The 24,684-nt window shown below is 43.3% G+C and overlaps 1 protein-coding gene across 19 annotated transcripts in view; it reads right to left on the bottom strand.

Moving 5' to 3' along the window:
* The window catches only part of LOC110835085 (uncharacterized), a 33,997-nt gene that overhangs the window by 4,091 nt on the left and 5,222 nt on the right, over positions 1-24,684 (bottom strand). For 6 of the 19 annotated variants that reach the window (XM_087342738.1, XM_087342737.1, XM_087342736.1 and 3 more), the window contains 15 exons: positions 22,467-22,737; positions 21,983-22,185; positions 21,393-21,657; positions 20,832-21,105; positions 20,348-20,584; positions 20,068-20,268; positions 19,286-19,456; positions 18,511-19,048; positions 17,681-17,888; positions 17,453-17,544; positions 16,771-16,853; positions 10,999-11,292; positions 8,942-8,978; positions 7,099-7,241; positions 2,033-2,365 (listed from right to left, as the gene is read on the bottom strand). In XM_087342738.1, the coding sequence (XP_087198864.1) occupies positions 2,033-2,365; positions 7,099-7,241; positions 8,942-8,978; positions 10,999-11,292; positions 16,771-16,853; positions 17,453-17,544; positions 17,681-17,888; positions 18,511-19,048; positions 19,286-19,456; positions 20,068-20,268; positions 20,348-20,584; positions 20,832-21,105; positions 21,393-21,657; positions 21,983-22,185; positions 22,467-22,681 (3,294 nt within the window). In that variant the 5' untranslated portion in view covers positions 22,682-22,737. Of the gene's footprint in view, positions 1-2,032; positions 2,366-7,098; positions 7,242-8,941; positions 8,979-10,998; positions 11,293-16,770; positions 16,854-17,452; positions 17,545-17,680; positions 17,889-18,510; positions 19,049-19,285; positions 19,457-20,067; positions 20,269-20,347; positions 20,585-20,831; positions 21,106-21,392; positions 21,658-21,982; positions 22,186-22,466; positions 22,738-24,216; positions 24,301-24,684 lie in introns of those variants that run through there. The other 13 variants (XM_087342731.1, XM_087342734.1, XM_087342745.1 and 10 more) reach the window with 11 other exon arrangements.

Genomic DNA, 24,684 nt, shown 5'->3' with positions numbered 1-24,684 from the left:
GGAACAAACACACAAACCTTGTTAATGCAAACGAATGTCATGAAATAAAGACTCGCTCATTATCGACAATAAAGAAAACAGTAAATAACGTGAGATTTAAGAATACATCAACAGGTTCTTAACCCTTTCAAGCTCAAAGCTCTTGTAAAGGGTATTTAAAAATTCAAAAGAAAACACAATGCATCTCCATTACAAGGATCAATTATTAGATCTGCTTATTCTGAGAAGCATATAAAACCCACAAATATGCTCAGTGGGAAAATTGTAGAAACACTGGTTGTTACAGCAAAGCGCAAATAATTACCAGTGTGCAAAGGCTTAACAAGATATGGGTACTCCCTGCAGCCATCAAGAATCCCCACACAGCCTAATTCCTTCAGAAAACAAAGATCCATAATACAACGGCTACTGAACATCATGATGCAGCAGTTGGCAGTCCTGCTTTTAACTCAGGAGGAGCCAGGCTCAAACATCACCCAGTGACTGGCATCCTGTGTATTTTTATGCCTTCAATGCTGGACAAGTACCTTCAAACAAGTGAAAATCACTCTGCTCCATATATTATTGATGTAAAATTCAAAGAAAAGTAACCTACGCAGCTAAAACAGCAATTCTAAATAAAAAAAGAATCAATTTATTACTTTTTACCAAGTGGACTGGCACACCTTTAACAAAACTTACATGGTTCTCTAATCCCGACTGGAAACACTGAAGGAAATGTTTAAGATATGACATCTCTCCCAGTTCATTGTCCTACTACATCACTGGGCAGAGCAGTACACCAACAATGCTCCAGACCTGTTTTCAGGAGGTGCCTGGTTCAAATCTCAGCTGCATTATCAGCTACTATGATTCAAAATGTTCAGTTTTCCTCAGTCTCTAAAGCAACTACCGTAAAATAGGCTGTGACCAACTTCTTCCAAATCCTTACTCACTCGCCATTCATTATCTTTTCATATAAATCAATGCTATATAATCTCCACAGTTAAAACAGTGTCATTAAAGAGGCAACAATTATTCATTAATTATATTGTAACATACTTGATGGGACATGGTCCCACCAGCTGATACAATACTGTAATATAACCAAATATTCTTTCTTCAGCTACTAGTGATAACGCTCTGCTTTGAAACTTTATTAGACGGCCAAATGAAGTTACAAAGCACATGAGGGGGCAGAGTCTGCCATTACTTCATAACAGGAATTTCAGACCATTTATACTAATCAGGTGATAGTGGTGAACATGCAAATCTATAGACGTGAAACAAACAACAAGCGATTATGAGATTTAAGATTTTCATAGCAGTGAAAATTTGTTTTGTGGTCTTCTGGGTTATAACACCAAACAGTCCTGTATGCCTTTACCAAAGTTTCATAGAAATATACTGCCTCTATTTTCAAGGTAGAAAAATTAAGATAGCTGCAGTAAGTTCCTTCATATGTTGGCAACCACTTGCAAGAATACATGTTGTCATAACCCAGAAGACCATAAGGCTCAGTTACTCGTGCCACCAAACATTCACCTATCTCATCGCAGTTCATCTCAGATTACAAGCAGAATGTCCACACTCCTTTGCTCCTAGGTTCAAATCCTACCTCAGAGACAGGCTACGTTTTTTTACACGGTATTCCTCAGTTCATCAAGAGATGGCAGCCTACAGAACATGCTACTGAACCTCTGACTTCCATGAAAGACAATTTCTGAGCAATTATCAGATTCTGAAAGATTCTGTTCCATGGAGTTAGTTAATTAATTAGTTATTCATTTTCACCCTGTTCATAATTCATAATCACCCAGTCACTAGATGTCATACAAAAAAATACGTGTCCACGGTGCCATTAAAGGAACAGAGAAACAAAAGCGTTATTTATGCCTTGCCTCGTGCATTACAATACCTGAGATAAGTTCAGACTTTAATCGTTACATTTTCAGGAATCACAATGGTCTCCCTTTTCCAGTGGCTGAGTAGAACCTCCACTTCAGCACATAAGGTCACTCTCCCCACACACACGTCATATCAAGCCCACAACCTTGATCTTGGTGACTGCCTCCTCAACCATGTGCTTCTTGAGACGTTTGCGTCGCTTGCGGCCCCCCTCCTCGTCCACCTCTACCGAGCCCAGGAAGTGCAGTCTGAACACGGTGCCAGCCAGCCCCCCACTCCCTCCGACACTCCCGCCAGGGGGCTCCTCCTCCTCCTCCTCATCATCATCGTCTTCCTCGCCACTGGGGGCCGGTGGCGGTGACTCCGTGGGCCAGCCGGCAGGGCATCCTGCCACATGGTGGCCACTGTCACCCATCAACGCCAAGGCTCCAGGATCCTGAAACCTCCCACATGCTCGAGCCTGCCCAGCAGCAGCCAACTGGCAACCCCAGAAAATAGGATGAAACATGTTTTGTACTGGCGGCTGAGTAGGATGAGTTGGGACAAAGTTTTGTAGTAAAAGATTTGAATTGCAAGATGGGTTACTGAATATCAAATCAGATGGTACATAGTTACCACTGTACTATGAAGAGGTATCCTAAATTCTCATTATCTTTGATACTGTTAAGAATGACATTAAGGAGTACAATCGTGGTGAGTCACAAACTGTCCGAAGCTATGGAATGCAGGATCAAAGAGGTAGGGGTACCAGCTGCTGTCTGTTGGGCAACACTGTTTCATCTGTCGTCTCTGCCGATGCTATGAGAGTGTGACACGTCTTCAAGCCCTGCTGGATTCGACAAGACAAGAGAACAACGACGACGTCACACACATTCTCTCAAGTTACGTCAAAGTGCATCGACCTTCTTTCATTTCACGTCTCGTTCAGGCACTAATGTGATGCGGTATCATAGCCCACCCAGCATTATGGAATGTATTACATGTCCAACAGTACAACCTGTAAAAGGTCAGTGAGTTCAGTAAGAGATCTGAGGTTGTTCTTTCGGTACAGATACTGTGTAGACTCACTGGCAGATACCAATATTTTGAGAAATTGAAAACGGAGCCAGTGTGTTTCTCCAAAATGTTGGTCTGTAACTGCAAGTCTACACAGTATCATGTCAAAGGACAAATTGTCCATGTCTGTTCTCCCACTAGGACACCAAGCAGTGATGTGATTACATTTATTTTCCACAGCAAGATACAGGATATGACCACAAAATGTAACAGCTTCCACATGGTTGCCATGCGAAGTTCCACAAGGTAGCAGTCACTCCCAAAGATTGTAAACAAATATGCAGTAAGATTTCATGTTAACATTATTTAAAAACATGGCTGTGGTGCGTACAATGCAGTGCCTGCATTATCTCACTGTAACAGCAACGGTGTATTCTAAATGCTGGGTGCACTATAGCAATTTAACGTTACTTAAGAGGATTTGATCCCACAGAGAACAATAGTGAAGTGCTTGTGAGAAGAAAAAAACACCAACCACTAATTGAAGCCAACAACATAATCAAGGGGTGGGCAGGGTGTGCGTGTAAGACAGCAAACAGAACAAGATAGAGAGAGATGGAGACAAGAGATCAGCCATCAGAACGTTGCAATCTCTGGATCATCCATCTTTCTTTTATTTAGAACACTCAACAGTGAGGCAACAGCTCTTTCCTGAAAGGTAATGAGCCTGCCCGCACGGAACAAACCTGTGAGCCTCATTGGGAGATGCATCAGTCGCATAATCCGAAATATAGCTTATTAAACCTTGATCCACAAAGTTCATTCAAATAATAATAATAATAATAATAATAACACACCATATCTCCATTACAAGGCCATTCTGGTCAATGTTTAGTGAAACAACTGATACTTATTCTCAGAAGCAAATTAAAACAATCAATATATTCCGGGGGTCTAATTTAAAGCACTGTTCTTCTGACGTAACTACATTACATCAGAAACTTCCAATGTAAATTTTCCTTTGTTACTAGCTCAAAGTCAAAAGCTTTAGATGTTGGACATGGTTTAACATTTTTTTCTTGTAGTTCATACACTGATAAATGGTCATAACAATGCAGTATTGATTGAGAACCCAGGAAATATCATTAAAACATCAACAGCCAAAGGTGTATTTAAAAATTTAGTCAAAAAATTTCCATCTCCGAGAACAATAGCCAGGCTACAAGGTTGGAACGTGATAATTCTGCATTAACAAATATGGTACTGCATTTTTAAGGTAACAGAAAATATGCTTAACTTCTCTGACATGAATGCAAATAAACCACTAAACACAAGCACAGTTCCAGATGTTCAAAAAGCTTGTCACCCTGCTGAGCAGACTTCTATATTCACATGGGCAATTTTGCAGAGCAACCTAACCTTATTGCACCAAGAACAAGAATTTTCCCAGGAATGATGTACCAGGTTGCACGTTCTGGTGGCGCTGAGTGTGAGACAGATGTGCAGCTGCAGGGAGAAAGAGAGACAGACAGAGACGACAGATGAGACACCAAACGAGCTGGGAGTGCAGGACCCCAACTCCGTAGTCAGGTGCACGGGAGGATGAGCCCCCAACAGGACTGGCAGGATTTTGTTCACGTTTTAATGTCCATCAGTTTATTTACACAGCAGAAGAACAACTGTGACTTTCCCCTGAATGCTGAACGCACGCACAAGTAACTTTCTGTTCTGGATTTAAAACGGGGAAAATATATGAAGAAAGAGAGTAAGTTCAACACTGCTAATACCCAGGTCCATCATCAGACAGTTCCATCCATCCATTTCCCATCCTGAAGATTCATCTCAATATTATACCTCCAGCTCCTCCTCAGTCCTCCAAGTGGCCACTTACCAAGATGCTTCCCTGCCCAAACTCTGCAACCACTTCTTGTCTCCATCACGTGACCCATCTATAACCCCCTAGATTTCACTTCCCTAGCAGTCGTATGGGTGTTGTCTAAATAACACACTCACTTCGTCCCTCCAAAGTCCAAGTATTTTACTCGGCACTTCGTTTTCAAATGCTTATGATTTCCGTCCTTCCTTCAGAGTGAGGGACTGCAATTTCATGACTACAACTTATTCTTTAATGTGCTGGAAGGTAGGCAACATGCCTTACTATAAATGTACCATACACAGAAACGTCAAAAGGAGTTCACCTGACTGGCACAAAAGCATGTCAATGTCAATTTCTGATTTTAACATTTCTCACCCCCCCCCCCCCCCAAAAAAAATTGTAGCAGATATGAGCAACACAGAGAGAGTATTCTGATATAAAAGCACCTGTGGAAAGTCCCTTCCCTATTGAACAGCGAAAATGACTGAATCACAACCAGAAGTGCAGTCAGTTTGCCAAGACAGTGGCACCCAAACTGTGGCTGTGAAGTGTTTCAGGGGGTTGGTGCACAATGTGTGCTGATATTACTTTGTGGCAAAAGAAGAGATGACAGTAGCGGCATTGTTTTATAGTTTTATGTATGTATAATTAACAGTAACGTATTTGCTACCAGACAAGAAATAATTTGTGAAACATGAAGCAATATACATCAGCATAAGGATCTGACAGATTAGGTTGGCACCCAGGAAATTGAGAAACAGACACACGAGAGACAAATTCTATGACCTTTGCACAAGTTTCATAGTACAGTAATCCAAACACACTTTTGGTGGGAATATCTCTCGACAAAAGTTCATTTTAAGTCTGCAAAAAGGCTGGACCTTAAAAACAGCTCGTGAGGATGGGAGATGGATGTGTGTGTAATTGACGGCTGTTATATCAGCCATTTCAGACTTCTGTGGTCTGATGCAATTCTTTATATACAATTGCATCCTCTGGGTTTGTGGCATAGCAAAGTTTGAGAACCACTGGTCTAGGCAGGCCCACTACAACTCCAGCTGTGACACCCATGAAGCACCCTGAAGGCTGAAAGGGGTATCTTGTCTCCTGGCTGCCACAATGTAACATTTGCTTCAAGTACTAGGTTAGTTAATCCTGCCAAGCCCAACTCATGCAGCAGCAGCACACAGGCCTGCAAACTGTTCACTCGGGGAAGAAACTTCAAAAGAACAGACGTGTGACCTTGAAAGGGGACCATTGTGCACCTCACTACCCCCTTTGGGGTCCTCCCCAAAACAATGGGGTGCAGGCAACAAGCAACCAAGCGTGCAACATCAGACAAGGTACTCACCTGCTACTGCCAATATCACAAAAATTAAAACATTTTATCATACCAGTTGAGTAAACAGTGTGACACATTCTCACTAACACACACGAACTCTCAGCTTAAAATGGGTGGGGTTCTTGCAGACATTACTGCTGATCTCATCATTCAGTTGCATAAATTCAAGCACCAAAAAACAAAATAAATTTAAACTGACTTTCAATATTCGCTGGATGCAACAGATCAGTGTCTTATTTGCACCAGATTCTTTCATGAGTTCAACGTCTCATGAATCAGTGTGCGCACACATGAACTTGTGTTTGCCTGGTTTCATGACAGCTCTCACATCTCTAGTTAGGTTACGTAAAACTACCCTTGGGATCACGTGCTCTCTGGACTTCTTGGTTATGAAATAAAAAATATGAAGTCAGTATCAGTTTGTGCAATGTAGCCACAGCAGAGTTAAGAAAGTACAAGAAGACTGTGAGTAAAAAATGCGAAACAAAATTCCTGTTAATTTGGAATGTGCAGTGAGACATCACTGACTGTGAATAATTATATGACATAAAGATGAATACATTGTACGTTTACTGAAAACGTGCAGATGTGACAAACAACATGAAACCTTCTTCAAATCTGTAAAATGTTTTTCAACCCTTAGTTATATCTATGTGCAGTTTTAAAAAATAAATGCTGAGTTAACATTTTAAAGAGCATTGTCAACATCCAATCATCACCCACTGGCAGTAACTGATAATGAAGGGATAACACACAAAAATGCATTGCGCAGACATATTACCTCTGAACAGATGTACCTTAAAACTAACTGCATCCTAATTCTGTTAAAATACTCAAGCTCTGTTACAATGATAACACTGAAAAAGAAATTACAGTAGCATAATTCAGGCGGTAGGCCACAATAACTGAATAACAATCAGAGTTTGTAACAGTGAGGTTCCATCACAGCAGGTGCAGAATGCACAACAAATAAGCCACAGCCGCGTGCTGCTCTAACCTTGATACGGGAGACAGCTTCCTCAGCCTGAGTCATGCGTGTTGTCTTGGTGGGCTGCCCCTCACAAACCAACTGTGTAGAACCCAGGTAGCGTGCTCGGAACAGCACACCTTCAATCAGCACTGCAGGTTCGTGGATCATCACTGCAAGCATAGAAGGCTGTGGTCTTCATCCTTCGCTAGATGAATCGAGTCCACACCATAACATCTTAACTCAGCCATCAAAGCAAGACAGGAAGGAAGTAGTCCAATGGAGTACACATTTTATGAATGCCTTTTGCAAAACTGAATAACGCGTGCCCTCAACGTTCATTAGCTGTCTCTCACACACAACAGTATTCAATATCACCAACTCACGCACCAAACTCAATTTAGCCCCACAAATACATCACATTTCCACGAGCAAAATTCAGAATATTCATATTTACATTTTCAACCACAGTGTAGGCGAAGTCTCAACAAGAAACTATGGCCAAGACTGTAAATCTGATATCTGCTACACTGCCATCACAGAGAATAGCTCAAGAAATCTTAATGGCTTTCTTATCATGATAAGCAGGTTATAAACAGTGGTGTTCATAGTCCTAAGATGTGTGGGATGTATAAAAATCTGTAAATGGTTATAATTGAATTTGAAAATCTTACTGATTTTAACAATAATGATCTGCTGCTACCTTCAAATAGTGGGACAATTATGTCAGTTTAATTAAAAGATGAATACTGGGACTAACAGAATCATATGAAGAATCGCCATCAGTCTTCCTGAATGCCTGCTGTTGCAATTTCTATGTAACTTCTAATCGCCACAGTTAAGTGGTTACTTACAGAACACAAACAATTTCACTGTTGTTACACGGGCAAGTGAACTTCAACACGCCAAGACACTAACAACACTTACACAGAGTGAATGAGGTGACATGCAGACCAAGTACAGAGTGCACACTTACCAGACACAGATTGCCGGTGGCAGAGCCATGGCGAGGCGTGGCAGTGAGCACAACAAGAGAACACACACACAGATCAGTCTACAGTCACGCATACTAAACTCCCAACACTCACCACAGAAACACGTCTTACTTAACTAATGACAACCAATCTGGAAGGCAACTCATATCAGACTATACACAACAAGAACACTTATTCCCTTTATATACAGAGGAGGTCCGTGCAATGTGATCAGAGCCCTGACACATTAGGACTGTGTCAAGGTTCTACAGGAACACAACCTGATCACCTGGTGATGGAATCCACACATAAGTCACTCGAACCTAAGATAAACAATTCCAAGTTCTATACATAACGTTGATCCCCTCGTGTCTTCACCACCAAATCCATTGCTCTCGTCTACACGTATGCCACGAACCTTGCAGCAAAGGGCAATGACGCTAAATGCCATCAACAAATCATTATGCAACATAAACTGACAACATAAAACCAACAGTGGCCTAAATATCCACCACATTGCTCTGAATAATTCTAGAAAGTGTAACTGATCACTTAATAAAGTCACTATGTAGCTGGCTATCTGTTGCATGTAACACATCAGAATACTACTCATCTGTGCGCTAACAAGCTCACAAACCCATACAGAACACTTGCAATAGCAAATCACAACATCATTTGAAACTGCAGTACTACTTCTGTGCCATCCTGTACTACTTTTTTGGAAGTGTCGATGCTCCGGAAGTGATATCATCCAGTTTAAAAAGCAAACATAAAGAGTGTTTAAGAATTAGTGGTGCACATGCTTTAAAGGCAATTCCACATTACAGAATGAAGCTGTTCATTACTTTCTTTTGCTGCAAGGCTGATGGAGACGCAACAACGCCTCACAAACAACTCACCTTCCTTGTTGCGGCCCTTCTTCTTGGTGCTACCGTCCTGCAACACACAAACAAAACACGTAAAATACAAAATAATCAGGCGTTACAATACAAGGAGTGTGAACTCGCAAGTCATAAAAGAGACGAGGGTCGGGGAACTCGCAAACGACAAAACAAGAAACGGAAAGTTACAAGTCACGAACAACACAGCAGATGCAGAACTCACCAGCCATATAACAGAACCAGAAGCTACCAATCCCATGCACAAACACATCAGACATCAACTTGCAACTTCTGCATGTGTGGAATGCAATTAACACAACAGAACCACTGAGCTGGAGGAAGCTACGTACGCACTGAACCGCAAACCAACGATACCATCCCAGTACGAATAAAACTTGTATTTCTTTACTGTGTTCACTTGATGTAAAAGGAGACGGGAAGCTTTGTTGCTGACCCGTGAGACATGCTGCTCATCGCTTCACACGGTGGCATGATAGAAATATCCATGCCTGCGACAAAACAAAGTTCATGCTGAAGAATCTGCTGCAACATGAAACTGCCTGAACATGCTTGAAAGCATTTTGTAGCCGACATTACTACATTTCAGCAAGGCGTTGACTCAACATGCTTCAACACTGCTGTGATGCAATGAACGCAGAATTTGCAGACCACGGGTTGACAGAGGCGTCTGAATTCTGTTGAACGACACGGTCCGCAGCCTCCCCCAGTTTATTACACACAATCATCACTGACATTAAATAACAAGTATATAACGTATCACCAAATAACCTACGAGCCAAAGTACTTTGGAAGGAAGGCTCTTAATATTTATTAAAAAATCCAAAATTATTAAATACTGTAGTTCTTCTGCCTCTTTGATAAAGTACCATGTAATTATACTTTGTAGTCTTACATCTTGCGTAACGTTCTTTACCATGGCCACCATTTTCAATTAGAAAATTACAATTTATACATTGAAATGTTCAGTAACAGTATGAATAAAAACGCTTTACAAAAACAAGTCCTTTCTATTCTTTTGCAGCCATAAAATTTGCCAATGCTACTGTTCACATATTATGTGTCAGTTATAATCCAGTATCAAAATTCAAATTTACCTTCCACATTCCATTCCACGACCAAGTTACATTATACAACGTAATTAACATGTCATATTGCAGCTCTTTCAAACCTACCACAACATGTTAAATTTTCAAGTGACAGCCGACAGCAAATTGGAGCAGATTTATTTCGCAAAGACAGTACAGCGCTATTTCCACACTGCATATAAGAACTGCACTGTAATCAAAGGGTTGTCTCACACAACTTCTATAATGTGTCAACGGCAAAGTACCATACCAAGGAACTGTGACACCATGCAAATCGTAAGCGTAGGCCATGCACAATACTTTGCGTTATGTTCCCGAGGTATGGGCTCTCAGGACTGCAGTTACGCACCATTGCGGCAACCCAGAAGTCGCACAAAACACTCTCCTTGTCTCCTTTCCTCTGTTAAAATCTAAACTTTGCGAACATGGGGAACACCAGGCTCCATCCCTCCGTGGTTTGGATTCCACATTACGCTGAATTTCACTTCACATTTCTCCTCTACTGCTCATTATCCTAAGTCTCCCCTAAGTAAGGCGGGCAGAGGACAAGATCGCCAAAGACCATACTTAGAGGCATAAATGATTGTTTTTTGAAAGACGACACACAGAGAGAAGAAATAACTTAGGAAAATAAACTGAGGAGGGAGAGGGGTGTGGGAAGGCAGCAAATGGACAGACAGACTTTGTAGTCAGATGAAACACATGAAGTGGAAGCATCTTAGGAAGAAGAAGAGTAGGTTATATGAATTTGCCATCTAGCTAAGAATAGATCTGCTTTCAACATGTAGTAGGTTTTCATAACCACTTTACATGAATTATGACTCAACAAGCAAAGGGCCAATTCGGCAGCCAGCCTCGCTGCATGACGGCCAACTAGCATGTTCACAACAAACGCAGACGTGCCATGCAATCGAGCAATGTTTCATGCACGGCATGCGACAAAATCTTCTGCTTCACGGATGCCCGCACCTTCTTGGTCTTGCCGGACGCCTGAGTGGCGGCAGCGGCGGCGGTAGCCGAATCCGCTTTTTGTGGCGAAGGAGTTTTCGCAGTAGTTGCATCCTCACTTGCGCTGGTGCTGCTGCTACTACTGCTAATTCCACCAGAGGGCAGGGCATCTGAAGGCATCGCGACAGGGGATGAAACAGGGGGAGGCACTGGAGCTAGCTGCTTGCTGCCACCCGAGGAGAGAGGCGTAGATGTCTTGGCACAACCACCATTACCAGGGGGCATCATCGTGCGAGATTTTGGCTTCCTCCACCCCTACACCAGCACCCCAGTAAATTATGTCATCACTTTCTATACATTACAGCTATGTGAAAATCAGACAGCCTTACAGTACTAATACTACCACCACTACTACTACTGAGTGCATAACCAACTCCAATGCACAGAATATTCCCTCAGAAACTGACAGTTATTCAGCTGTTCAAGATATCACCAAGGTGGATCACCATATCCATACTGTCACCACATAGGTCAATGCAGTTCACACCTTTAAAAAGAACCTTTAACCCTGCTTCAAAATTAAGTTCCGATATGACAATGCACGAGTGATGAAACATCTGCGCAGAAATTCTGAACCAGTTTTGCCTGTTACTTATCTCATTTTGTAAAATGAGGTGAGCTTAAACCCCGCGCCTGTATAGAAGGAAAAATATTAGGCAGCCCTTCTACATCCAGATACCACCCACACACAACCCAAAACATTGACTCGCATTCCGACTGTGAAAGGATTATAAGGCATTCAGGAATTTTGAACCTGGCAGGTTCATCATCAACACAATTACATCGGGTTTTACTTTTTTTTAAATAACTCTAGTCGTGGTCTACATGACCTTCAAAACTTCTGACTGCTTCAGCAATGGAGTACGAGATGTTTCTAAGGCGGAAGCATCAATGACACGATGACAATGAGGATGAAGGCTAGGAGAGACAACGTGCACGCCAGACCTGGTATTCCTCACAAGGACAGTCTGATCATTGTCAGAAGTGATGGAATACAGAGGCATGTCAACTCAACTGACACTGGATAATACCAGCCCTGAACTCAGGACCTTCGACATGGAAGGCTGACTCTTAGACCACAAACACCCAAGAGAACTTTCCTGTGGCCTAATTTAAACAATTGTAGCAGCACTTTCCTGGTGGAAAAGAGGAAAACCATTAAAAACGACAGTCAGTACAGCGAGTCTCTGGACTGAGATTTAAACCCAGGTCCTCCCAGCACTCGGCCACGATGTTCAAAGATTAGGATGCAAACAACCTCAAAAACCTATATCCAATCATCTTCATGTGGTGTGCTACACACTTCTGCTAAATAAATTATCACATCAGTATCAAACATACATTATTATTAATCACTATCACATTTTATATGAGCCGGGATAGCTCAGTCGGTATAGTGACTAGCTACGGGCTGGACGACCGGGGTTCGATCCCCGACGGGGGCAGAGGATTTTTCCTCTAGCCTCTGCGTCCAGACCGACTCTGGGGCCCACCCAGCCTCCTCTACAATGGGTACCGGGGTCCTTTCCCGGGGGTAAAGCCGGCCGGGGCGTGATGCTGACCACTCACCCCCATCTAGTGCCGAAGTCAAGGAAGAGAGGAGCTACACCTCCACTCACCCCAAGCACGTAGTGGGACAAACTTTACTTTATCTCATTTTATAGCAATTTATTGCATTATATTATGTTATATATATATATTATATAATACAAAATTTAATCATTATTACAAAGATGCCTTTGTACATTAACGTCCTTTATATTAATTAATTTTTTGATAATGTTTTCTATTTTGCTATATTTATTATTGTTCTTCTCTGTGATTGGCCTTCTGGCTGTTGACGCAGCAAACTAATAATAAAACCTGTATCATGCTGTATTATGTTATCTGCTTCCAACCAACCGTTCGAAAGCCAGGCATATGGAGTATCCAACAACTGCATAATTCTGCTTCCGACTGGATGTCTGTACTTGCAGAAATTCTGTACAAATACACATCTCTAATTTATAAACACTGCACACTACAAAAACCACACGTAGTCAGACCAAAGCACATGTTATGATTAACACACGTACGTCGCACATGAGACATACCGAGTCTGAATTTAGCCTGGAAGACCGGCTGCGTTATCGTCTTGCTTGGTTTTATTTCCTACAAGCAAATACAGACCACATCCGCTTTCCTCTAAATCCTTCATTCGAAACTACGGTCGTTTAACAAAGGAAGAGCGAAACGCAAACGTGAAACACACGTGGAGCTGCGCACGGCAGAAAGGCACACGTGGATCCGCATCTGATACCAAACACGCGCTACGTTTTGCATTTGTCCCTTACCAGGTGTTTCCTGATCAGCTCTGTACTACGATGCTCGGTACGGGAATAAAATCAAACGCGGTTCTGTCTCTCGATCAACCGACCGGAGCGGCTGCAGCAAACGAACATTAACACGGCGTGAACATCTTCGGGAGAAATCACATTACATCACAACTCGCCACTTCACTCTCTTCCAAAGGCGAATTACTAGAAAGTGTTCGTTGTTTTAAAGAATTGCAAAAAACTGGAAACGTCATAGCGTCAGACGCGAGGAAAAACAAAACACAGACGGCGGCGAACATCTGAAATAATACCAACTGCCGATCACAACAATCGGATTGTTTAATTTCGAAACGCGGTATTTATTTCCACTTCTCCCCGTGTCATTACGTAGTCGTACTACGTAGGACAGGCCATAATTCGATGATGAATAAAAAGTGTATTTTCAGACAAATTGCAAGAGCTGGTGTACCCTACCCCGTGCGACTGACCTATATGAAGGACAATTATAAGTTTGTATGAAACTTGACAAACGTAGAAATCCTTCTCAAAGCCGTACGCCGTTACGCGATAAGACAATCCATCAAAACTACTTTATCTGTCCGCGGACAGCGCTTGTGTCAACGACACTGGGATATTACACACCTAAATTCACAAATTCGGCATATTCCAGTCCAACATGCGCGCGCACATTACATACAATAATGCAGCTATAACAATTATCTTTATGCACCAACGTATCATTGTTCCGTGTTCCATTTCAATTCCTTGTGCGATTGAAGTGACCACGCCATATTAGAAATATTCCGTTACGACTGATGAGGTTTCAAATCACTTTTTCTTCCTTTACCGACGTTTCCGTTCTACTTTGCTGCCGTCATAACAGCAGCGATTACGATAAGGCGACCGTGGTCCGACTACATACGACAGACTGGCATCGGACACAAGGGCTCGATCACAAAACGAGTACACACTCAGAAATAACAGTAATAACAACAGCAAAAAATCATCACAGACAAACATTACTCATTAACAACCAGCTAATTTCCTGTGATAAAAGGCCCTTCTATCAGGCTGGTATTTAAACACAGTTAAGTAACAGTTTGGTAAAGACAAACAATCACGAAACTTAAAAAGTATTTTCTGCTGGAAAGGGCACACGACAAAGACAAAGTTCAAACAGTGTCTACCACAGGAACAATCACACAGAAACTTGACAACAAATTAGTACCAAGTATTGTACACTGACACGTGTCTTACATTTTCATGCAAAAATCGGTTACAGACGACACTTCGATTGTAAGAAAACTTGGTATGCCATGTATTACAACAAGAAACTGCAAATTTGCATGTCCACCACAAACAGTGACCAGACGTATGACCACTTTCTGAAAGGCATTCAACACACTTTAAGATAGAACTTCTGGAAAGTACTCAGTGTAAGACGGCTGCCATTTTGATATTGTTGAGTACAGGCAGTTAATAATACCAACAAGGGTAGCAGGTATCCTGATTGCCAAACAACTTCTTATGACTCAATCAATGAAGTTGAATCTACTCCAACCTCGACGTGAATGATTGTCATTTTAATAAAGATCGGAATAGAACCTCAAATTTTTTTGCCACCGAACTACATTCAACATAACTACAGTGAAATGTAAAAACTATTGTGAGACGCTTATAGAAATCAGTATTTGTTACAATCTGAGCCCAAAATTAGCTGGCACAGGAGCTGTGTTGTATTAAAATATCCACACAGCCCCAACCTTCACAATACGGCCTGCATCAAGGTTGAAATATTTCAACCTTGTCAAATAAGGGAAGAAAGGAGGACAGTGCGGATAAAGCGTTCCATATCACAAAACTTGAACACTCTCTCAATTGCAAAAGTGCTAAAGAGAACAACTGATTCCATGAACTGAACACGTACAGGGGGTTTCTACTGAACTAGATTTCTGAAGGCAGGCAGCCAGTCAGAACCACACCCTCCCTCCGAAGGTGTGTCCAGATACACTTCTTCTCCCCACGCCTTATCACTAAACAAGCTGCGATGCTGCCTTCAGATGATAAATACTTAGCCGACGAACCCAGCAGTTCTTGGACGAATCATCCTCACCAGTTCTCAAACTGCTCGTACTAATATTCCCTACACTTTACCACACGTTAACATTCATCATCAAATTCATGCAGCCTTAATCTTGAAAGAATATGTAAAAAACATTAATCGCATCTCCCTTCAACTGCTTTCCATTTACTTATCACGTTGCTGAGTAAATTACAAATATATAAGTGAATCTTATACGCACACTATTCTCTGTTCATGTCTGCGCACGATCTGGTTTGTTTGGCAAATATAATCAGTTTCTATAGCGCAAAAATGAACTGTCTTGTTGGCTGACAACTATTCGAAGATAAAGCAAGCACTACGCAGCACAATGGCAGAAAATGACAAAAATCACAAAAAGGAACGCATATACACAAAAATTTCATAATACATAAGGAATGCAATTATTTCAGTATATTTTATTTTGAGGGAAACCTGGCCTCCAAAAAGAACAAAAGTCAAGGTAACGTAGTCCAGAGAACAGAGCCCTTCTTCAGAAGTTACATCACCGAGCTGGACAGGAAATTTCCTGCCTTTTACGGACCAGAAGGTCGTCTATGAAACACCACAATGAAAACCTCAAATCGCGTAACTTCAGTCTACGTTCCTTCCTAGTGCAAGGGTCGAGGGTTTACAGAATCTGAGAGAGAGCCAGAACACCCACCGAACACAAAAAATAAAACAATTTCATAAACTTGGCATGCAACCTTGTGATGACAAGTGAATGTCAGCATGGTACAGCAAGATGACTGTCCTCTCGATATGTTACTAACACAAATAAATAAATAAATAAATCATAACATTCTTGCAATTCACTAGCACGCTAATACGTGTTGGAAGATGTTTCAAACATATTCCGCAAGATTGCCAAACACGCTTGCAACAGACATGTTAACAGTGACGATGGCTGACACAAATACGAGAAAAGGAGATGGCAGCACGTTAACTCATTTGCATCTGTACGCGCGACAGGCCTCTAATTCTCCAGTACGGGCTGATCTGCGCGTAATACGCAATACTATTTGATTTAGTACAATGTCTAGGCTGCAGGTGACATCTACAGACAAGGCAAAGGACTTTTCAGTATTCCTACACTCGGTCAATGTAGATAGTTTATATGTACCTCACAGTAAATCGCATTTGCAATTATGATCCCTCTTAAACGTAGGAGTTTCCTAGGGCAAACGACCTGAAGTGGGAAGAGATGCAAATGAGACAACAGTCACACCGTGCAGTGACCTGAACAGCGCGCTGACAACAGACTAACCGTACAACTAGAAACATTCAACTAAATATCAGAAGATGGCTCTTACTTACCACCTTGTCATCAAAGAAACCCTGGTCATCTGTCCGCTGCTGCCCCAGTAACCGATCCGTCTCCAGGTCAGTGTCCGGTTCATCTGCAAACGACAATGTGTCATGTGACACATCAGCTGAGAGGAGAGGTAATTATGGATTTGTATCATGGGTGCATATAAACTGTCTCGTAGTAACAAGAAATATACCGTATGAAAAGACGGCGCCCCACGCAATTAATCGGAATATCATCACAATGAACGCATTTTACTCTTCTTGCAGTCTCTGTTCATCATGCCAAGAAATTATCATTATGCATACTTAGCGAATTTAGAATGCGCTGGGCGATTCACCGTCCATACAGCCTTGGTGCCAAGTGCAGGAAAACTTGCAGAAGTACGGATGTGCTTATAATACACTTAAATACACCAAGTGTTGAGACCACGGACAAAGCGACCATTTGGAACGTGCAGCAGCCGTATCCCTCCGCATTTGTAAACAGCACAGCAAAGTTTCCTGTGAAAACACAGGGACACATTCCTGGCCCTTCCCCCTACTCAGTGACCAACTTTTTCTCGCACATAACAAAGTACATTTATCCGACTCAGATTATTCACCTACGTGACTGCCGTCACACAAAATACTGTCATGCTAAAACTGCATCACTCGCAAGCAACACACAGATAGTGAGGTGACCGCTCACCTCCAACCTCACCTCCATCCTCGCCACTGTGAACCTTGCGCTGCTCTGTGACGCCAGCCGGTTCACCGTTTGTAGCGGCGGTAGTTCGTCTCCTGTAGGACAGACATAAAAAGCTGCCGGTAGCAAGCAGTTCTGGACAGAACAGGACAGGACAGGCAATTACGTAATACAAACGAGGTCTTAACAGAAACTACAGGCGAAATGTCAAGCAGTGTTTGCCGTACTCACCGTGGCACCCAGATGGGGCTATCGGTCAATTCTAGAGATTCTACGCCCCCTGGAGACGTCCTAAGGGGCAGTGTTTTTGTGCGTTGTAGAGCGAGGCGTATGTCCTTGATGGCCGCTTCCACTGAGTCACTGTTGGTCTGAGGTGGGTCCAGACTCATACTGCGGTGTGGCTGAGGTGCAGGAGGAGGTGGGGTCACCTGAGTCCCTGCTGCAATATGATACATTAACCACAAAGCACGTCTGTACATTACTCAGGATTACACACAATGCAGGGTCTTCCCAAAAAGAAGACAGTCATTCAGCTGGTCAAACAAGTTCCATCCCCATGTTCACAAAAGCCACCAATGGATCCCATTCTTAACCAGTTGCTTCCACATCACAAACTATTTGATCGTGCTAACAATATTAGATGAAAAGCAAAAATTATTAAGTTCTGTGTTACATAATTTTCTCCATCCTCCAATTTAGGTCCCAACAGCACCCTCTTTTCGAACACCTTCAATCCATGCGTCTTCCATAAGTAGAGAAACTAAATGTAACATCACGTTATAGTTTTATACATTGTAGCCTTCAGGTTCTTAATTAAGATTTGAGAGTTTTATGGCAGTGAGCATGAAGATGGTTGTCTTCTGGGTTGCATAGAGATGCAACCCAGAAGACAGAAAACGTTTTAGGTTTTGAGGTAAGGCATGTGTAAAAGTAAGTTTCTAAACTAAATGATAGTAAGCAATCTCTTCATTTAATCTTCTCTCATTCTTATCTTAAATCATGCGCTTACAACAGTCACCTCCTCTTCCCATGGCCGAATCACATAACAAAGAGTTCCTCACCATGCAAAGGGTCCAGTGCCTCCAGATCTGCGTCAGTGTTGTCGTACGAGTTATCTCTGCTCTTCGTAGCAGACATAGAGAACATATCTCCATTGCTGGTGTCCACTACTGGGGTCGTAGCCTTCTCTTTGTTGGCGGCTCGCTGCGTGTTGATCTCCCGCTCGATCTCCGTTATCTGTCTCTTCATGAGTTTCATCACGGTCGGATTGTTGTTATCCGTGTCCGACGCGTGGCCCGACGACAGCCCGTCCTCTAGCACGGGCATACTGGAGTACAGTCTCATGGAATCGGGTGCCAACTGGTTGGGATTCTCCCCATTACCCCCCGTGGGGCCCTCACTCTCCAGCAGGAGTAGCGATACCTCACTGTCCAGATCGCCACAGTTCGAGTCACAGTCTGTCGTCTCGGGGGAGAGCGTGAAGTTGCGGGAGTGGCCCACCTGCAGACCTCCCACTTCCGTATCACCCAAATCCTCTGTGGACCCAGTTGTGTCAGCTGATAAGTCTAGGAAGTGACCTTCGGCCTCTGTATCCTGTTCCTGTCAAATACACACAGAGCACATGACATTGCAATTCTCACGCCATCCCTTCTAAACTTTCTTCATTCCTTCATACAAGTAGCATAGTACAATTCACACCCTCATTTCATTTTGAAAATTAAAATGAAACAAATGCTCAGACTTAAACATGGAAAATATTACAAATATTCTAAAACTGTTTAGAGCATTCCATGTTAGTATCATTACATTTTAAGTTATTTTATAATGCTGTATCACCTGTAATCCGTCCTGAGTAGTAGAGCTGCTTGCCAGTCTGCGCGGTGAAACCGCTCCATCCTGCAATTCATCTTGCTCCGCGTTGTCCTGATGAGACGGACCCTTAGCTAACCGCTGTCCAACATAGGCACTGCCAGCCTGCCGTCGCAACTCATACTCCAATTCTTGGAACTGACGTGAATGTTCGGATGTTTGTTGAGCCAGATCAGTCTTATCCTCACAAAACTATACATTAACTCCCACCTAAACCTAATTTTTCTTCATTTACCCAGCCCACTTTAAATTCAAGTTCCTCGCATCAGTTTTGTGATGTTTCTAATGTCAATGTGCAATGGAAGTGAACAATCATAACACTAATACTTGAATAGTTATCATAATGAGGTTAATATTTAATTGTTCAAACAAAGGTAGTCCATCATGCAATTATCATAATTATTTAAAACATACAAAGTCTTCATTGCGATTAAGAAACTCAGTAAAATATAATCATCTGCAACCTCTCAACAACGGAAATTAAAGTGGGATCTGAGGTTTCAAAGACGGATGGAGGCAGCAAGGACTTCCGAAATAATTGGCAAACTTCTACCAGATTACACGGCGCCACAACCCAGGAAACAGTCGTCAACATAAATTATACTTTAGCACAGGGCAGTTTCTTTAAATAAAGTAAAATGAGCATTTTCAAAACTCTGAAACTCAAGGCATCTGCAGCTGAGAAACAGGGAGTTACAAAACCTCGAACAAAGTATGGCTTCCCATTAACTGAAACAGATATTTCTCACCTGAAATTCCCCCACAGCAGAACTTGTCTCCTCTCCTGACGGCATAGGGGGGCACTTGAAAAACTCTTCCAGTACCTTTCGCGTTTCAGAAAACTCATAAAGGTAGTCGAATGCCGTTGTCGCCACACTCGCCTGCACCGGCGATTGAGTCGCAGACACCGGCACCGCGAGATCGGGTTCTGCTGGCGTAGGGAGGACGCGCTGCCAGCACAAACACACGCTGTTCAGAAGGTTCCGTAAAGCAACAATAACAACAGGCGGGGTACGGTTAGTTATTCACCTGAGGGAAGCCAGGCCGCGGTGGATATACAGAAGGGGAAGCCAACAGACTCTGAGCAGAGGGCAGCACAGGATGGGACTGCGACACATCGAGTTGTCGGGGCCCATAGCGTCGGGGGGACCCCTCATACTCTGCTATCGGCAGATTTCCGATTATGCGGGGGGTTCCTCTGGCGCTGCCTCCACCATGCTCAGGAGAAAGGGAGTCACCATCCAGGTCAGATGCAGACGTCACAGCCTACATTAACAACAGAAACACAAACTTCCAACTGCAAAGCTCTGAGGGAACAAGAGATTGCGTAAAACAGTCACACTGAAACAAACTATAGAAGAACAGTAAAAAATGAACATCATCACTAAAAAAACTACCCTATGATCAGACACAGTTACCTCATTCATACTTCATACTTCAGAATCAATGAACCATCAGCACTGAGGCATTAGCCACACGTTAAGCTCCAGTAAAACTCAGCATCTCTACACACCTTGAAGAAGTCGGTGGCAGTGCGGTGGTATACGGGGGGGCTTGGAGAAGTGCCTGTGGAAGAGAGGCCCGTGGCACTGACGTTGTTACGCCACTCCTCCTCCCCGATGTCATCGAACACCACCACCTCTCCACCCGTCACCAGAGGGGGACTGATGCCGGCAGCACGCTGATGCCGCACCACAGACTTGACCTCTGTTGAGAACACTGTCTCAGTAACTTCACGCTGCTGCTGAGAACTTGGTACTCGTTTGCTCTTCACGTCATTACCGCACCTGTAATACAGGAAATCAGAAATTGTTCAAAATCAAACACTTTGAATGGCTGTCCCATGTGTTGGGGAACAAGCAACAAAGACTCGTCTTCGGATCTGGCGGACGGCAGGTCCAGCTGAACATGCGTCACTAACAAAGAAAGCTTTGAATGACACTGTCTCAGTTACGTGCAATACGAAACTAACGTCAAAGAACCAACCAGTACAGTACGCCCGGCAGAAACTGCACCATTCGCTCAATCAAATCAGTAGCAGTGAAAGGGTTAGGATACTCTGAAATTTATTCACCTTGCACGTAGCTCCCATATGCCCTGCGTCTTCCCAGCCCGCTTGCTGGGCTTGTCACCTTCATCTGAGTATCGGCCAGACTTGCAGCGGGCTGCCTTCGACCTGCTCTGCGAGTAAAGCTCACGCCCTCCTGCAATCTCAATGATGCGCGAGTCCCGCAGCTTGTAAGTGCTGCCAACCTTGCTGCCAGAGCCGCAACCACCGCTGCTGCTGAGGACTATCACTTCATTGCTGTCATGTTGCTCTCCCTGATGGTTTGAGAGGTCTAACAGACAATGAACGAATACCAAGCGCTACAGGATGCAAGGTTTCTAGAAAGTCCAAGTGTTTAAGACAGTTCAGTCAGCAAAGTAGCAGACCAGTCAGGGTACACTTCCCAGCAGAATAGCTGACTGTTTTCTTTGCCAGCTGTTACTTTATCACGTGAAATATGAAGATTCCTATCAACACAAAGAAACTCAGAAACCCCCAACATCCCTGAAAACAACCATCTTCATACTCATCACCACAAGAAACATAACAAGTAGTTCAAAATACAGTCAAAAGGTGTTGGCACCTACTGCTAAAATTATTTCTTGCCAATTACATACTCGTTACAGTGTGGTCAATAACCAGATCCTCTTCCTCGTCCTGCAGCATGTCGTCCGAATTATCCAGGTCTGACGAATTAGCCGAGTTCTCCAGATTACCTGCGTTGGTGTCGTGTTGGCAGCAGTTTTCTACTCTCTCCTCGGGTTCGTCTCCGTCCTCTTCCTCTCCCGCTTCCACCACACTACTGCATCCCACCTTACACCTGCGAATGCAGTGTCGGATGTTAAGGCTCTACACGACTCTAAATCCTTTCGGCAGACAGATGTGTTTTGCCGTCACGTCTCTTAAATTTTACAAACTCAAACTAAACTTACGTGAAAATCCTGGCTACTGATCAGGAACCGAGCACGTCAAAATTCTTGGTACACAATTTCACTGAATTCCCTGATTTTAGATTGAGTACAAAATGGATACTTCCCTGAGCACCCTATACCAGCCTTGTGCACAGAAGGCAGTTCTGGATGAGAAGCCACAGACACGCACCTGTCCGTAGATAGCGAAGCATCCATCACTACAGACACGACCGACAGTCTGTGGCGCAGAAGGCTGTTGTTGTCGTGGTCATGTCGGCCATCCTGCTGCAAGGGGTTGAGGTTGATGTCACGGGGTCGGCACTTCGGGAAGAGCTTTGTGATCTGGTCACTGGTGGCACCACTGATACAGTCCTGCAAGTTGTCCAACTGCAGAAGACTTGTCATGGCTCCACGGCACGTCGCTGGATCAACATTACCACCGGCCTCACTGGACGTCACCCCTGCACACATCGCGTCAGTCATACCAACATGAAACAACAGCCACTACCATCAAAGCAACAAAACATCAGATCAGTCTCACCAACCAAGAGTCATGAGCAATTGTACAGCCTCAAATTTTGACTGATTGATTCTTAAAGTGATCGAAGATGAACGATGAAAAGTTGATAATCCAGAAAGTGACCACAGCCTATTGAAATGTACTATTCTGGCATCAGCATGGAGAAGCAAGATATTCAGCAATCTGGAACGTCGCTGTCACACCCATCGGCTTGAAGATGCATTCCAGGCATGAAAAAGTATAAAAATATCCTAACAAGGCTTGCAATTTTAAGAAACCTAACCTAACACTCCACCAAGTACCACAGGAATTAGGTATGACAATCCGGAGTCGTCATGTGACAGCCCTCCCGTCTGAACACACACGAGGGGGCAGACGTCATTTGGGGTCTCCCCTCGATTCGCGCGACACTGATGGGCGAGCGGTGGTGAGTCACGACCCTCATCGACAAATGAAATCAGTCCCCCAGAACCCTGACCGGCCGGCATTTGACACTTGGGACGAAATGGATTTTCCGTACTTCATACGACGCTCGAAACTAACAATTATTTAAGGATATCAGGGCCAATTTATCGTTCAACATTAATGTCAATAAATTGCATTTTAAAAAAAACTTAATATAGCGAATGTTTAACGAAACGCAAGGATGCAATTTCTTACGCTGACGGAAACTAACCCAACCCAGCTTAAGTCATGTTTCTATTCCTGCCTCTAAGAAAGGGAAACTAATGATTGTGAGTGATTCATCTGGGAAGGGCAGAGGCAATTAGCATGAGGAGTGGAGGCTACCACACGACGAGACGCAGACAGCGAAAACGTCCTTTTTGGTCTGCGAAGAACAACCTCATCTCTGTCTACCATTACGTCTCAGTAAACACGTCTACCAACCGTTACGAGTGCATTTTAATGATCTTCCTCAACTTCTTTCCATAGTTTGGGAATCAAAACCCACAAACTTCGCAAGCATTTGTGCACAGGAAAACCTAAAAATAAAAACAGGTTAGGTTGCCACATAACCGCCACCGACCTACAAATATTAAACTAAATGTAATTGTTGCGTTCCTTGAAAGTAGCCCGTTCTAGTGCCTTTCCCCCCCCCCCCCTAAAAATAGTTCTTATTTTATTCTCATTGTTACACTCCGCTATGAACTTAATGTGCAAATAACACGGAAGAAACAGACTGGCAACTACTCGCAACAATTCTGAAACTATCCAAACGTAATTGTGAAGATCCACTTCGTCTGCAGGGAGAGTTCTTTCGACTATGTATACGTCAAGGGTCCTGGAATTCGTTGAATACGTGCACAAAATCACGGGTAACACTTCAAATAAGAGGATCATAAATTATACTGGTGAAATTACGCAACAAAACAGATAAGACTGCAAAAAAGACTACTTATTTTGCTCGTTGTGTCCTTACATGTCACGCCAAAGTCGGAAAATCAAACAAAAAAATATCTCATCACGTGAACGCGTAACAACCCCAGACATAGCGGCATGTAATTTACAGCACCAGGAACAACATCGAAGCACGAGTCGCGACGCGCTTGCGCGGAATGGACCTAGCGTCGCCATGCCAGAAGGAGTAATCAAGTACAACTCCCTGGGGCCAGTGACCTTGAAACTTGCCTCTATGCCCGTGAATCGCGCGCACCACACAACGCGTGCCTTGACCGAACAGGAAGTCCTGAGAAGAATCATTTCCCTTCTCGATCCGTCAAAGCCGCGTGGCAAGAACTACACAACCTTCAGCCCGGAAGATGGAGACAGCATGTTTGTCACGACTGTGAAAACGATTGTGGTCGTTGGCGCGGCGTTAACAATCCAGATGGCGACGATCGAAGTGGCGGGCGCTCTTGGACTCAGAACGTGATCGGCGATTAAAGAA

This window comes from Zootermopsis nevadensis, unplaced genomic scaffold (assembly GCF_977971745.1).
Source record: "Zootermopsis nevadensis isolate Lab colony 2312 unplaced genomic scaffold, Znev_1.0 Znev_ptg000004l, whole genome shotgun sequence".
NCBI classification, from domain to species: domain Eukaryota; kingdom Metazoa; phylum Arthropoda; class Insecta; order Blattodea; family Termopsidae; genus Zootermopsis; species Zootermopsis nevadensis.
The sequence above is the reverse complement of the archived record's forward strand: the minus strand, read 5'-3'. Positions and strand labels throughout refer to the sequence as shown.